This window comes from Molossus molossus, unplaced genomic scaffold (assembly GCF_014108415.1).
Source record: "Molossus molossus isolate mMolMol1 unplaced genomic scaffold, mMolMol1.p scaffold_m16_p_8, whole genome shotgun sequence".
In the NCBI taxonomy this organism is placed as follows: domain Eukaryota; kingdom Metazoa; phylum Chordata; class Mammalia; order Chiroptera; family Molossidae; genus Molossus; species Molossus molossus.
The window spans coordinates 107,316,708-107,330,294 of NW_023425402.1; the positions used below are offsets into that span (position 1 = coordinate 107,316,708).

Below are 13,587 nucleotides of genomic sequence, written 5' to 3' on the forward strand. Positions count from 1 at the left end.
GGTCCATTTTGCCCAAACTTGGGATAATTTGGCTCTATTAACGGTGGTTGGCAGGGCATGGGGCACGAGGACTTGGTGAAGGTGCTCTCGTAAGAGATGCCATGAGGTGTCGTTACCCGTCCTTTCTGAATCCCTGCGGTCTCCAGGAGGCCTCTCCACTCCAACCCCTTTTAATAACAGCCATGAATAGGTTCTGCTAATCTTTCTGTGTGCGTGTGTTTAAGCCCATGGTGTCAGAGGGGAAGAAGACCACCCAGCCAGTGCTGGCCCCTTTCCCTAGAGACTAAAAGGACATTGTGCATGGCAAGGTCATCCAACCCCCTCCCCTGGCGTCCAGTAACTGCCTTCCTTCGCACCCTGCAGAGGCTGCCCCCGCGCCCCCCTTCCCGTGCTGAGCCTGCCCGGCCTGGCCCTCCCTGCCTGGCCCTCCCTGCCTACAAATCGAGGCAGGAATAAACCACGGCAACCCCTCAAACACTAGCCACGTGGATCAAATATGCCTTCAAACTGTTGTTCATGATGTGGGCGGGTTCTTGCCTGTAAACCTAAAAGTGCGTCTGCTCGGGGTCGTGCTGGGAAGTGCACTGTCTTGGCTGTCTCTGTTTTCAACACCCCGGGGCTGGCGACAGCGTGGGGCTTACCTGGCACATCACAGGCTCGTGACCCTTTAAAGAAAGAGGGTGATGCCGTAGCTCTATTAGTAAAGGGGTGATGCCGGGACCCGCGTCTCTAGGAAACAATTTATGGTCTTTTTGTCTTAAAAACTCAGCTGCGAGTGATGAACGCGGCTGGGGTTCTGAGCTGGAGAGTGATTCACACTCAAAGACACAATTAACCCCACGGCGAGTTTTTTTGTTTTTTTTTTTTTTTTTTATCCTCACCCGAGGACATTTTTCCATTTTTTGTTCAGGTAGAGTGGGAGGGAGAGAGAGGAAGGGAGAGAGAGAGAGAAACATCGACGTGAAGGGACACATCGAGTGGCTGCCACCCGCACAACCGACCAGGGCCGGGGACAAACTGCAACCGAGGTACGTGCCCTTAGCGGGAACCGAACCCGGGTCTCTCAGGACCGCAGGCCGACGCTCTAACCGCTGAGCCAAACTGGCCAGGGCCCCACGGCGAGTTTTTATCTTAACCTCCAGAGAGGAGGAGGAGGGAGGAAGCAGACGGAAGGGGCCTGGCCACCTCTGATTCCAGGCTCACCCACTGATGGTCACTGCCCAGCAAAGCCGCCCACAGGCTGCCTTTCGCTGCTGTGGACACTCCGGGTGTGAGGAAATCCATCGGCTACAGAGAAGAGTGAAGAGAGGAGGGCAGCTCGCTATCCCGGCACCGGGCGTCTGGGAAAGGGGCGTCTGGGAAAGGGGCGTCTGGGAAAGGGGCGTCTGGGAAAGGGGCGTCTGGGCTCCCTTCACCTGACGAACCCGTTCCAGTGAGGTGCCCGCAGTCCAGCCCAGGATGCGTCACCCTCCCCGCCGACCACCGCTCCTTCCTCAGGGCCTTTGGTACAGGGGAGCTGCAGGCTCTTCCTTGTACTCCGTGCGGGGAACACCAGTAGTCCTGGGTACTTAGTCCTTGGTTTCATTTGGAACCACTAGTCATTTAGTTACTTTGTGAAGGATGAAAACACACCTTGCTTCCTGAATCTGTTACTAATCTGACCTTCCACCAGAAGCTAGTGGGCGAGTGCTCTCCGGAGAGCACGGCTGTGACCCTGCCAGACCTGGGATGTCTTCACTCCCTACCGGAGCAAAACACAGTGCCCTTAGGGGCTCCTGTCCGGCACCCCACCTCTCACCCCGCCTTACACCCCACCTCTCACCCCATCTTACCCCCTCCTCTCACCCCATCTTACACCCCACCTCTCACCCCCTCTTGCACCCCACCTCTCACCCGGTCTTACACCCCACCTCTCACCCCCTCCCGCACCCCACCTCTCACCCTGTCTTACACCCCACCTCTCACCCACTCCCGCACCACACCTCTCACCCCCTCCTGCACCCCACCTCTCACCCCCTCCCGCACTCCACCTCTCACCCCTCCTGCCCCCCACTTCTCACCCCCTTGTGCACCCCACCTCTCACCCCGTCTTACACCCCACCTCTCACCCCTCCTGCACCCCACCTCTCATGTCTTGGCTCCAATCGAGGACCTCAATTTTTTTTTTAATTTTTTAAAAATATGTTTTTATTGTTTTTTTTTTTAGAGAGAGAGGAAGAGAGAGAGATAGAAACATTGATTGGCTGCCTCCTGCACGCCCCCTACTGGTGATCAAGCCCGCAACCTGGACCGGGAATCAAACCAGTACCTCTCAGTCCATGGGGCGACACTCAATCCACTGCGTCACTCCTGCAGGGCAAGGACCCCAGTATTTAATCGTATGTTTGCAATCTGGATAGGGGTTGTGACGGGGCAAACACAGATCAATTTAAACTGCACACTGGCAGCCCCGGGAGTCTTCAAGGTGCACATACACACAGGTTTGCGGAGAGCGCAGTCAGCTCCACTCTGGGAGGTTTATGTTCTGTTTAAATAAACGCCTGTTGTTGGAGTATAAAAAGACATTTGAAATACAAGGTAAAAGACAACTGTCTCCTTCCCTTGATTATGCAAACGCTTCTGTCTTCAGCTGTGATTCAGGATCAGGTGTCTCGATGCCCCTGCCCTGCTCTGACAACTTGCTCCGTTTTTACACCACGGCAGACACCCAGACACCAGAGGCCAATGTCAGAGTCGAGCGCGTGACAAGAACCCTGGAATTACACTATTGCACTGAACGGGTGATGGCACCCAACAGGCCATCGGCATATGGCCTAAACATATGGCTTTGCAATTCAAATTTGGCTTTATGATCTTATTACCATTTTCAAGACATATTTCTTTCTATAAAGTACTCAGATACAAGACAGTAGGTCTACCACTCAAACCATATCAGAAATAGTAGCAGACATATTTGCAAGTTCTGAGTTGGTGAAAAAAATCAAGAATAAGGATGTTTCTATCATTTTCTCCCCTCACAAGTTAGCATGTTGAGGTTTAAAAAAAACAATGCATTGGACCCATAGTAACCCACTTGGACAACTGTACACAACTTGTACTGTTTTGATGGAAATTCAAATTTGATTGCTTCATCTGAAGGGTTTCAGAATGATAGCAATACTTTTGGACTCTTGGCATAACCTAAGGTTGCTGAGATTTTTAAATTGTTTCATTTGAGAGAGCTCATATTTTCAAATACAACCCACCCACATATTTCATTGCTGACGACGCATTGTTTTCTGCTGAGTGGGGTGAAGATGTAAGGACATTCAACAGTAAAATGCATCGCTGGACGCCTCATTATTCCGATTTGTCTTATTTTCATTTTCATTTGTGAAATTCAGGCCAGTTGAATTAGCCATGTTTAAATGGTCTAACATAGTCAAGCACAAGCGCGCGCACACACAAATGCTTATACAACCGGGGAGATCGCAATCTGAATGCGGGGGGTGGATTGTGTCAATGCTAATTTTCTCCTTGGGGTATTAGTGGTTATCCAAGAGGTTCTCACTGGGAGAAACTGGCTGAAGAGCCTATGGGACATCTCTGTATTACTGCATGTGAATCTACAATCATTTCAAAATAAAAAGTCGGAGAAAAGAAGCAAGAAAGAGAACAATATATTGCATTGCCGTCTCGTTTCTCAAACACGTGTTTGCATTGGGCATCTGTACGTGCCAGGGACCCACCTGCAGCCACTGCACACTCAAGACCCACTGTATTCCCAGATCCAGACATTTCTGTAGGGACACCTGAGAAATTGTTAACACGATGCCTTCTGAGGAGGAAAACCAAAGAGACAGGCAGAAGGCACTTTTACTTTGCATACGACCCCCTCTGTGCCCGTTGAGCTTTGTACTAAGGGCATCACTCATTCAAAAGCCGATGTATTAAGAGAACAAAGCAGACACTTCAAACCAAAACCAGACAGAAACGAAAAACTCGAGGCAGCTTAGCGGGCAACGCAGACCTAGAGAACGTGAGCGAGCCCGGCTCCGAGCCAGCCGGCCGCGGAGCGCAGATGGAAGGAGGGGATTGCTTACGGCTGGACACGCAGTAGGACAGCCGGCAGTTGAGCCTCCGGAACAGCTGCCGGTTGATCGGCCACAGGATGAGCGTGAAGAGCTGCACGGTGTTGATGATCAGCCCCGAGGCGATGAACACGTAGCAGAAGACGAGATGGCACAGGAACTGAGACTTCAGAAACCCGATGAGGTCCATGGTGGGTGGTCGCCTTTATGCACGACAGTCAAGACCCGCAGTAGGACCTCCCCTGATGGAGCAAAGGTCCCGGGCTCAGGAACGCGTCTACAACACAAACAGTGTTAAGTGTTAGGAGAAATAATATGTGCTTTTATAGTCAGAAGTAAAGAGAGAGAAAAAAAAGCTCTTAAAGATACCAGACTCTGGAGATGACACACTGTGCACTGGTTGATTTATTCTTATTCAGCAAATATAGTGCCTACTGAGTGTTGGGCACAGTATCAGCCTTTCCAAAATAAGTCCCTTATTGTCCTCATCCCTGACAGGTGGGAGGACTATTGCTTAGGGGGACATTGAGACCCTGAGAGGTTAAGCGACTTGGCTGGGGTTCCACAGCTCCTGCCACTGAGAAGTGGCCCAAGTGTCTGGGGTCCCTGCTGCGCTTTGCCAGCTCCTCTCTCCAGTAGGGGGCACTCACAGCAGTGTCTGCATTTCTGGGCTGTCCCTCCCGCTGCCCTCTCTGCCCGAACACCACCCTCGCCAACACCCGTCACCTCCTGTCGCTCATCTCAGCCCCCAGACCCGGCTCAAGCATCACCTCCGGCAAGACCTCCCTGAACTCAGGCCTGCGCTGGGTGAGATACGGGGTGACCCTGGGTGCGCCCCACTTCCCAAGGCCCCTGCACCAGTGCCCACTTCGTGTCCCCGTCAGCTCTCCAGGTACACAGCCATCTGGGGGATAGCAGAGTCTCCCCAGCCTTTGGAACACTCACCAGCACACAGTTGGGGCTCAATTTTAAAAGTCACTATTTGTGGAATGATTAAATGGAGACCAGGGATGAACGTTGAGGTATCAGTAAACACAAATAAGCAAAAATGAAGGCGGGAACCCTGCCCCACATCCCGCCCCACGCCTCACGCACGTTCTAAAACCCGAACCTCAAAGCACACACAGCAACCAGACTGGATCCTGTGACCGGCCTCAACATGGAATAACAATGACGTGACGGGTCTGGCCAACAAGCCCTTTGAGGAACAGCGTAAAGACAGAGCAGATGGGAGGGAGCAAGCGTCCCCAGGCAGCGCGTCTGTGCAGAGGCCCAGGAAAGCCCAGCCTGGCACGACCTCCTCGGTCACAGTGGAGAGACCTACTCTGTTACCAGCTTTATCAATGATACAAAAAACTCTGGTCGCTTCACATACGTTATCACCTGTTAAGCCTCACACGAATCCCGCGCGAAGAGTATTCTTCTTCTTCCACTTTCCAGAATCAGAAACCGGGATGAGCACAGGTTGGGCGATTCGCATGAGGGTGAGGCCACCAGTGGGCCTTAGGACTCAGTCTTCACTCCGAGCTCCTCCCCCTGCAGCTGTCTGAGCGGCTTCGCTTCTGGGGCGCGAATCTCCCCTCCACAGAGCCCCCCAGAAGTGACCTCAGAGGCAAAAACCAAGGCAGCACCAGTGAAATTCATCACCGCAAACCACGCAGGGTGGGGAGACGGGACCTGCCTCGGCCACCCAGGCTGGTGTCCAGGCTCCTCTGGGCTTCGAACAGCCGCAAGGTGTGTTCTTCTAAGTCGTGTACACTTGCTTGGAGGACCTGGACGGGACTGTATTCCTGCCGGGTTTCCGTACATTTCTGACAGCACAGAAGTGGAAAGGAACCTCGGGCCTGATTTCTCCGATGTCGGCTCAGCTCAGCCGAGACGTCCCTTCTGCCCAGGAGCCTGCTGGGGTACGTGGCCGGGACTCTGTGGGGCTGGAGCCCCACGCCTCTGACCTCCCAGAACATTCCCCAGATGGCTCCAGGTTGTCAAACTCCTTCCAACACGCCAGAGCAACACCCCAGGCTCTCCCTAAGGAACAGGTGGGAAGCTCACCCTCGGTGCACGTGGCTCTCAGGAGCCTCGTGAACAGGCGGCTGGACCTCGGTTTACAGTGGGGCAGCAGTCATGCCATGAGGTCAGGTGCCCACGCTCTTCCTCCGCTGCCCATGGACTAGCCACAGAACGCTGCCAGACGGCCCGGCCGGTGTGGCTCAGTGGACTGAGTGTCGTCCCATGAACTGGGAGGTCCCGGTGCGATTCCGGGTCAGGGCACATGCCTGGGTTGCCGGCTCGATCCTGGGTAGGCAGCTGATGGATGTTTCTCTCTCACATCGATGTTTCTATCTCTCTCTCCCTTCCTCTCTCTCTAAAAAAATCAATACAAACACTGCCAGACAATCTGGCCAGAAGAAATCTGATTCTTCACTCGGCTTCTGGGATGTCGTGTTTGTAAAGTACCTGACGAGCCCTTTGCTGTGCTGATGTAACACTGAGAAACGGAGGTCGGCCGAGGCTGGGAACACGGGGACCCACGGAAGCTTCCCCAGTTTCCAGTCCGTAGTAGGGCGTTACGAAGAAAGGGCAAGTTGCTTTTTCCTTGCAAAAGACCAAGGGCCACCGTGCCCCCCAGTAAGGCCCGTGTTAGCACTGCAGGAAGCAGGCTGAGCTCACACAGTACTGGTGACGTTTAAGGAGGAGCCGAGCCTAAGGGAGAACCCCAGGCAGGCCTTGGTTGGTTTGGTTCCGCACACAGTTCCTCAAGTCAGGGAGCCAGGGAAAATGCCAGAAAACCCTTGAATTTTTCAAAAGGAAGAGTCTGACCCATGAGCTTAATAGACATCGCCTGAAAATTACAGAACCAGCCTTTGAAACGCAGACAAGAGCAACTGTCCCTAGGAATTGTCACTAGGTTCAGAGTCATTGACTCCAAATGACTGCATATCCCAGGGCACTGACAGTCGAGCAGATTTTGAATTTCACTGACAGAGTCTCTGCCGGGCCAGGGCACAATGTTGGCTATGAGTCTACATTAAACTGGTTCAAGGCTGTTTGCAAAAACTAGGTCACTGTCCCCAATCTTGCAGGAGGTTTCTTATCAATGGAAGGAGTCTCCCTCTGCACCATCTGGCTGCAAAAACAAGTTGTCCCTGCAAGGATGGAAGAGACCCAGGGCCTGCACTCGCGGGGGACGCTGGATGCCTGTTTCAGGGGCGCCACATCAGCCAGTACAGACCTATGAAGAGTACCAGGCTATCTGCGAGTGAGCACATGAACAAAAAGCAGGATCAGAAACTGTAAAATAACAGTGCGTGCGCGCCATTCACACCTATATCTGTTCTGTATGCACAGCTACCTCGTAAAAGTGGCTACTTGTGGCGGAAGAATTGTGGTGATTCACCTTTTCTTCTTTGGGTTTTCTCATTCTTTCCTATAATGAGAACGAGATCTTCCCCCTCCCGGTCACAGACCTGGAAGGACCACTCCCAGCCTCCACGGCGGCTACGGGCTCAGGTGATGGAGCGTAGGTGATGAAGAAGGGGGTGCCTGCCGTCTCCGGTGGAGAAGAGGGCTGCAGGCAAACTGGGTGAGGATGCAGAGTCGGGGCGCCCTGTCGGGGGCAGGAAGGTGTCACCCGGCCCGTCGGCAGCAGACGAGAGAAACCCTGGGATGTGAAGGCCACCTGAGGCCCCTTGGGCCCAGGCACCGCGGCTGGGAGGGAGGCAGCAGAGTGTTAGACCAGGGCAAGGAGTGACTGCAGGACACACAAGCCGGCAGCCCTGCTGGATCCGGGCACAGCTCCTCCCAGCCACGCACGTCACTCAACTTCCACAGCCCTCGGCTCCCCCTCGGTGCCATCGGACACCTGCCACGTCGGGCTGCCGTGCGGACCAAGAGGAAGAAAGCATCCGAAACGCTGAGCACACTGCCTGGAACACAGGCAGCGTCCAAACAACAGGGGGACTTTTCTATTAGTGCAAGAAAACAGGGGCGAAGGGGAGAGCTGGGCTCTGTGATGTTGGCATTTCTGGGAAGCCACCGAGAGGTAAGTGACTCTGTTTTCTTCCCTTTTTTTAATCCTCACCTGAGGACATTCTTCCATTTTTTGTTCAGATAGAGTGGGGGTGGGGGGAGGAAGAGAGAGAGAGAGAGAAACATCGACCTGAAAGGGACACATCAAGTGGTTGCCACCTGCACAACCCAACCGGGGCCGGGGACAAACTGCAACCGAGGCACGTGCCCTCAGTGGGAACCCGGGTCTCTTTGGACCACAGGCCGACGCTCTAACCGCTGAGCCAAACCGGCCAGGGCTCTGTTTTCCCTCTGATGGCATATCTAGATCCTGACATTTTCTTTAATTTACGTTGCAGCATGTTAAACATCCCCCCCGCCCCCGGTTTTCATTCTAACCTGTACATTTCTGTGAGGGACTCAGAAACGGGGAAGGACGCATTCACAAAAACTCACATGTACTTTCCCTTCTTTTTAAAATATTTTTCTTTAAAAAAAATTTTTTTAATGGATTTTAGACAGAGAAGAAGGGAGAGGGAGAGAGAGAGAGGAACATCGATGAGAGAGAACATCGACTGGCCACCTCCTGCATGCCCCCCACTGGGGATCAGGCCCACAACCTGGGCATGTGCCCTGACTGGGAATTGAACTGGCGACCTCTTGGTGCAGGGTCGACGCTCAACCCCTGAGCCACACCAGCCAGGCTGTACTTTCCCTTCTTAACCATGGACAGTCTTTCCAGAGCACAGGACGAAGCAGAGGACTTCAGAGCAGGGCCAGCCAGCAGGGCACTTGGAGCATCACCGTGTTCCCCACACACACTTCTGACCTGAGGTCTTGCAGACACGGGGACCCCACGTGCCCCCTCCAGCCCAGCATTGCCCAGCGGACCCTAAGGGCATCTGACTGATTAAGCAGATGGTGCCCATACCTGCCCAGCCCCCATCAGTGGAAAAATGAACAAATAAAAGCTCGCCGTCCCCCCACGAGAGGATTCGCGCTGTACTCTTCTCTGCGTGTGCACACGCGCTCCAGCACAGAGCACCCCGCGAGGCAGCGCCAGGGCCGTCAGCTCCGACGTGTACACGCTGCCTCAGCCAGCACCCCGAGGCCACTGAGTAAGCACAGGCTTCTGCCACATTCGGGGACAGGAAACCTGGACAGAGTGGGACAAACCCTCCCACTCGCTTGCTTTTAAGGTTCGGTCGGTTGGTTTCATGCATTCGCATGACAAGCATCAAACCAGACCAGGGCTTTAGAAGAAGCGGGAACTGTCTCAGGCCAAGTGGCACTGCTCAAACTGTACTTAGGACCAGGTTAGTGTCATCGCCAAAATCTAAACAGCTCCTTAGTCAGGGTCTTTTAACCCCAAACACCAGAACATCTCGCAAACAGAAAAGACAAAAGAAACACAAATTGAAATGATACGACTTTACGTTCCAAACGAAACACGATCGTAGCCCGTTCGAGAGATGCTACCCAGTAGACACGTCCTCGGCGGCCTGGGAAACCTGGGCGCGACCTTCAGAGTCTTCTTCCGAGTCCATCCAGGGAAGCAACTTCTGACGACCTCTCTGAGGGACAAATCCCGCTTTTAGAAAATTATCTCTGCACAGGGATATTCAACATGTATTTATAAGCTCCCAAGGTTAGAAACAGGTTATGTTTCCGACACGAGGAAACAAACCATAAAGTGAATTACGGGAAACCCACACAACTGAATGGATTAATGAACACTCTAATAGGTTTGTAATGAGACGGACGCATTTTCATTATAATATTAAGAGATAAAGGACACAAAATTATATATATGTATATATAAATCACAACTCTAAAATCAAGTGTAGAAAAAATACTGGAAGAAAAGAAAGCCTTACCAAAACACTTACCAAAACACAGCAATGATCTCTGTGTATACACACTCACACACACATGCACACATCCACACACGCGCACACACTCACATGCACACGCATACACACACGCACATACACACATGCGCGCACACACTCACATGCACACGCACACACACGCGCGCGCATGCACACACACACACACACACACACACGGGCACTGAGGTCAGTCAGCCAACCTGAAGTCTGGGTGCAGCCTGACAACCACGTCAGCATCTTCACCCTTCGGCAGGTGAACCCCCAGACCCCTTGGACATCAAACACTCTCTGTTCCGATGAGGAAAACAGATGCCCTCCCAGCCAGGCTTTTCGGGTGCTGTTTCCATGGGACCTTCTTCCACAGTGATTACGGGGACCCAGCGCCCATCTCCAGAGAAGGGTCTCAAGTGGGTGAGGCTTTAACGGGATAAAGAAAACAACTCCTGTGCGGGGACTGGGAGAGCAGACCACTGCGGGGCTGGGTGGGGAACTCCGTGGGTCTGCGGGGCAGAGGACACCCGGGGACAGCGGAGCCTCCAGACAGAGGGACACCCAGGAAGGATGTGGTCCCAGGTGAAGAGAGAGGTGGTGTACTGGTGGAGTAACATCTCAGGTTCCACATCAGTGAACTCAGGAAAAATGCCCAGAGGGTGTGAAGAAAATGGGGTACCTTGGCAAGTCTGATGAGCTCAATAACTTCATGTTTGGATCGTAAAAAAGAAATCCCGACTGAGCAAGTTACGGTGGGAAGTCACGTCCAAGGCCTGTATGACAGACGCATCTCTGCCTTGAACAAGACCTGTTCGTTGTCTTCGTGTGTCTCCGATGACCTGCTTCCAATGTCAGACCGATCCCTGGTGAGACCACCTCAGCCTTCTCGTCCGCCTCCCTCTGGAAACTACAGGCGTGGCTGTCGACCACCCGCACCGCCCGTGCAGGAGACCGTCTCTCTGCTGCATCTCCTACCCTATCACAGAGACTTGTCACTTTCCTTCCTCCGTCTCCTTAATCTGCCACCAGTGGGTCCCTCATAACCCTCATGTCTTCTTTCATTCTACGGCATAAAAGAAACTGCAACACGCTGTTCTCCTGAGCGTTTTCTCAGACCCTGGAGATTTGCTTCTAGGACTAGCCCCAAACCCTTGGCTCATAATAAACTCTTTTTGTTGTTGCCATTTTTATTAATTTATTTTTGTTACAGATGTTTCTCCGCCCCCCCATTGACACCCTCCTCCCCACCCTGCCCCCACCCAGCATTGCTGTCTGTGTCCACTGGTTACGCATACGTGCATATAAGTTCTGTGGTTTATCTCTTCCCTCCCCCACGTACCCCCAACTCATAATAAACTCTTTACGCCTTTCTTGAGGTTTGGAATTTCTTTCCTGGACAAAGGCAGCACAAACTTGCAGGAGCCTGAGGCGGCCACTTAGCACTTGGCCCTAATGAACAGGGACACACTTGGGTTTCAGGGTTCTGGAAGTTGGAATGGCCCGAGGCCCACAACAAGCAGGAGAGAAAGTGTTCTCAGACCTCACTTAACTGTCTCTGGGACCATCTCTAACTAAATATTCCTCAATTAAAAAATCATCATCGTCTAATGGTGAGGCAGAAGCCGGTATAAAATTAGCTTATCTGAAAATTTCATGGAACAGCCCTTTGTCCGACGCCCCTGCACAGTACGTGATGTCCAATGAAGCGAACCAAACTCTTAGGAAGTCTTAAATCATACTCCGCTTTTTCATTATGTCCTTTAATAAATAACTCTAGTCTCTCTCCAAAGTCTAATTTTAGGCTGATGAAAACTTATGTCTATAGAAGACAGAGGAGTCTACGTTTATATGTAATAGTTCGTTCTGAATAGCTTATAAGAGAAAACCGAATTCTAAAGGGCTTCTGTGTCTAATCCAAGAAAAGCCAGACTCAGAGGTCAACACAGATGGGCAGGCAACCTAGACAACTCCTTCCCTGAGGGAAAACAAGCTGGAAGGAGATTAAACTAGGGAATCTCTAGAGCCTTTGCAGGCTGTGACATCTACAAGATTAAAGTATCGAATGAAACACCAGGTGTTCTGAGGAGCAACCAGTGCAGTAGGATCAGTAAACTTTATGTCGTGACCTGTCACGAAAACCCACCATGAGGGTGCTGTTGTCCCCATTCTACAGATGGGGAAACCCTCACCAAGGCCACGTGGGCAGGACTGCAGTGCACCACAGTGCCCACCTCTCTCCTTCCCACACGGGTCATGACAAAGCCACGGGGCGACCCTGCAGGCAGACGTGAGGTGTAAGCCCCTGGTTATTAACTGTGTGACCTTGGGCAAGATGAGCCTCCTCATCTGCCTCTGTTTCAGGGAGGTGTGTGATAGTTGGTTCTGAATAACGCCCGCCTCTCGGGGACACTGTGACAGTTGAACACAGAGATGCACAGAAAGTGGCTGGCTTCAGCCCGCATGAAAGAGTTCTGCCCGCGCCCCAGGCTGCCCCAGGCACGTCTCCTCCCCCAAACTATCTGCCACCTTTGCTTACGAACCTTTCAGCTAGTGGCTCTCAGGAGCAGTTTCTTCTGTGTGTCTTGGTCAGGCTGGTCTCGTTTGGACGTTTCCTTTTTCTGACACCCACACAATCCAGGAGCCCTGAGCTGGAGTGACCTGTGAGACCACCCAAGTCCACTCCCACGCATAGGTTTGTTTGTTGGCTTCTTTTAAATATGTTTTTATTGATTTTTTAGAGAGAGAGGAAGGGAGGGAGAGAGAACATCAACTGGCCGTCTCCTGCATGCCCCTGACTGGGGATGGAGCCCTGACCAGGAGTCAAACTGGGACCGCTCAGTCCCATCCACTGAGCCCCACCAGCCGGCCACAGCTTTTAATGAAATGGCTACATCCCCATTCCGCTCCTAGAGGAAGTGATTCAAAGTCACTGGTTCTGAGGCTGTCTTCAGAGTCAGGGTAACACCCGCTGGCTCCCCACACAGATCGTACTGAGAGCGGAGCTGAACACAGCGGTGCCGGTCATGTCCTCACCTCATGGAACAGACTGAACACCGGGATTGGCGAGGCCCAGACATCCCCAGACATCGTCACCTGGGTGCCCCGTGAACGCACCAGCCGGCCTCCCGATGAGGGGCTGCAGGGACGACTCTGGGGCTCGGAGACCCTGAGGGAGCTGTGCCCGGGGCCGGGGTCTGCGCCTTGGAGGCAGTTCGGAGTGGGAGACTTCTGAGTCGGGGGGTGGGGGCCAGCGACAGTGTGGCCAGACGTGTTCTTAGATCACCAGGAAATCACGGCACCTCGATCCTTTTTCATATAATCTGATCTCTACCATTTCAAAACACCCCCCCCAAACAAATGCCTAAGAAGCCTTTAAAATGAAGACCAGTGGCAAAAGCTTTGCTGGTGAGTTCCGCAAACTTACTGTAGGACTTAACATTTTTGTTTCAGCACTCACTGGGGGAGGGGACAGTCCTCATCACGGGCCTTTGAGATCCCCGACCCCCACAGACCCCTGGCGCCGGCCAGGAGGCGCCCAGCGGAGGGAGCGGCTGGCACCTGCATGCCCTCCCGCAGGCTTGGCCAGGTCTCACCACCCACCCACGCGGCCTGGGTCAACAGCCCCA

The 13,587-nt window shown here is 52.9% G+C and overlaps 1 protein-coding gene across 1 annotated transcript in view; it reads right to left on the minus strand.

The window, feature by feature from the left end:
• The window catches only part of AGPAT4 (1-acylglycerol-3-phosphate O-acyltransferase 4), a 93,683-nt gene that overhangs the window by 57,188 nt on the left and 22,908 nt on the right, over positions 1-13,587 (minus strand). Inside the window, exon 2 of the mRNA XM_036248597.1 lies at positions 4,083-4,347. Coding sequence (XP_036104490.1) covers positions 4,083-4,260 — 178 coding nt within the window. The 5' untranslated portion in view covers positions 4,261-4,347. The remainder of the gene's footprint in view (positions 1-4,082; positions 4,348-13,587) is intronic.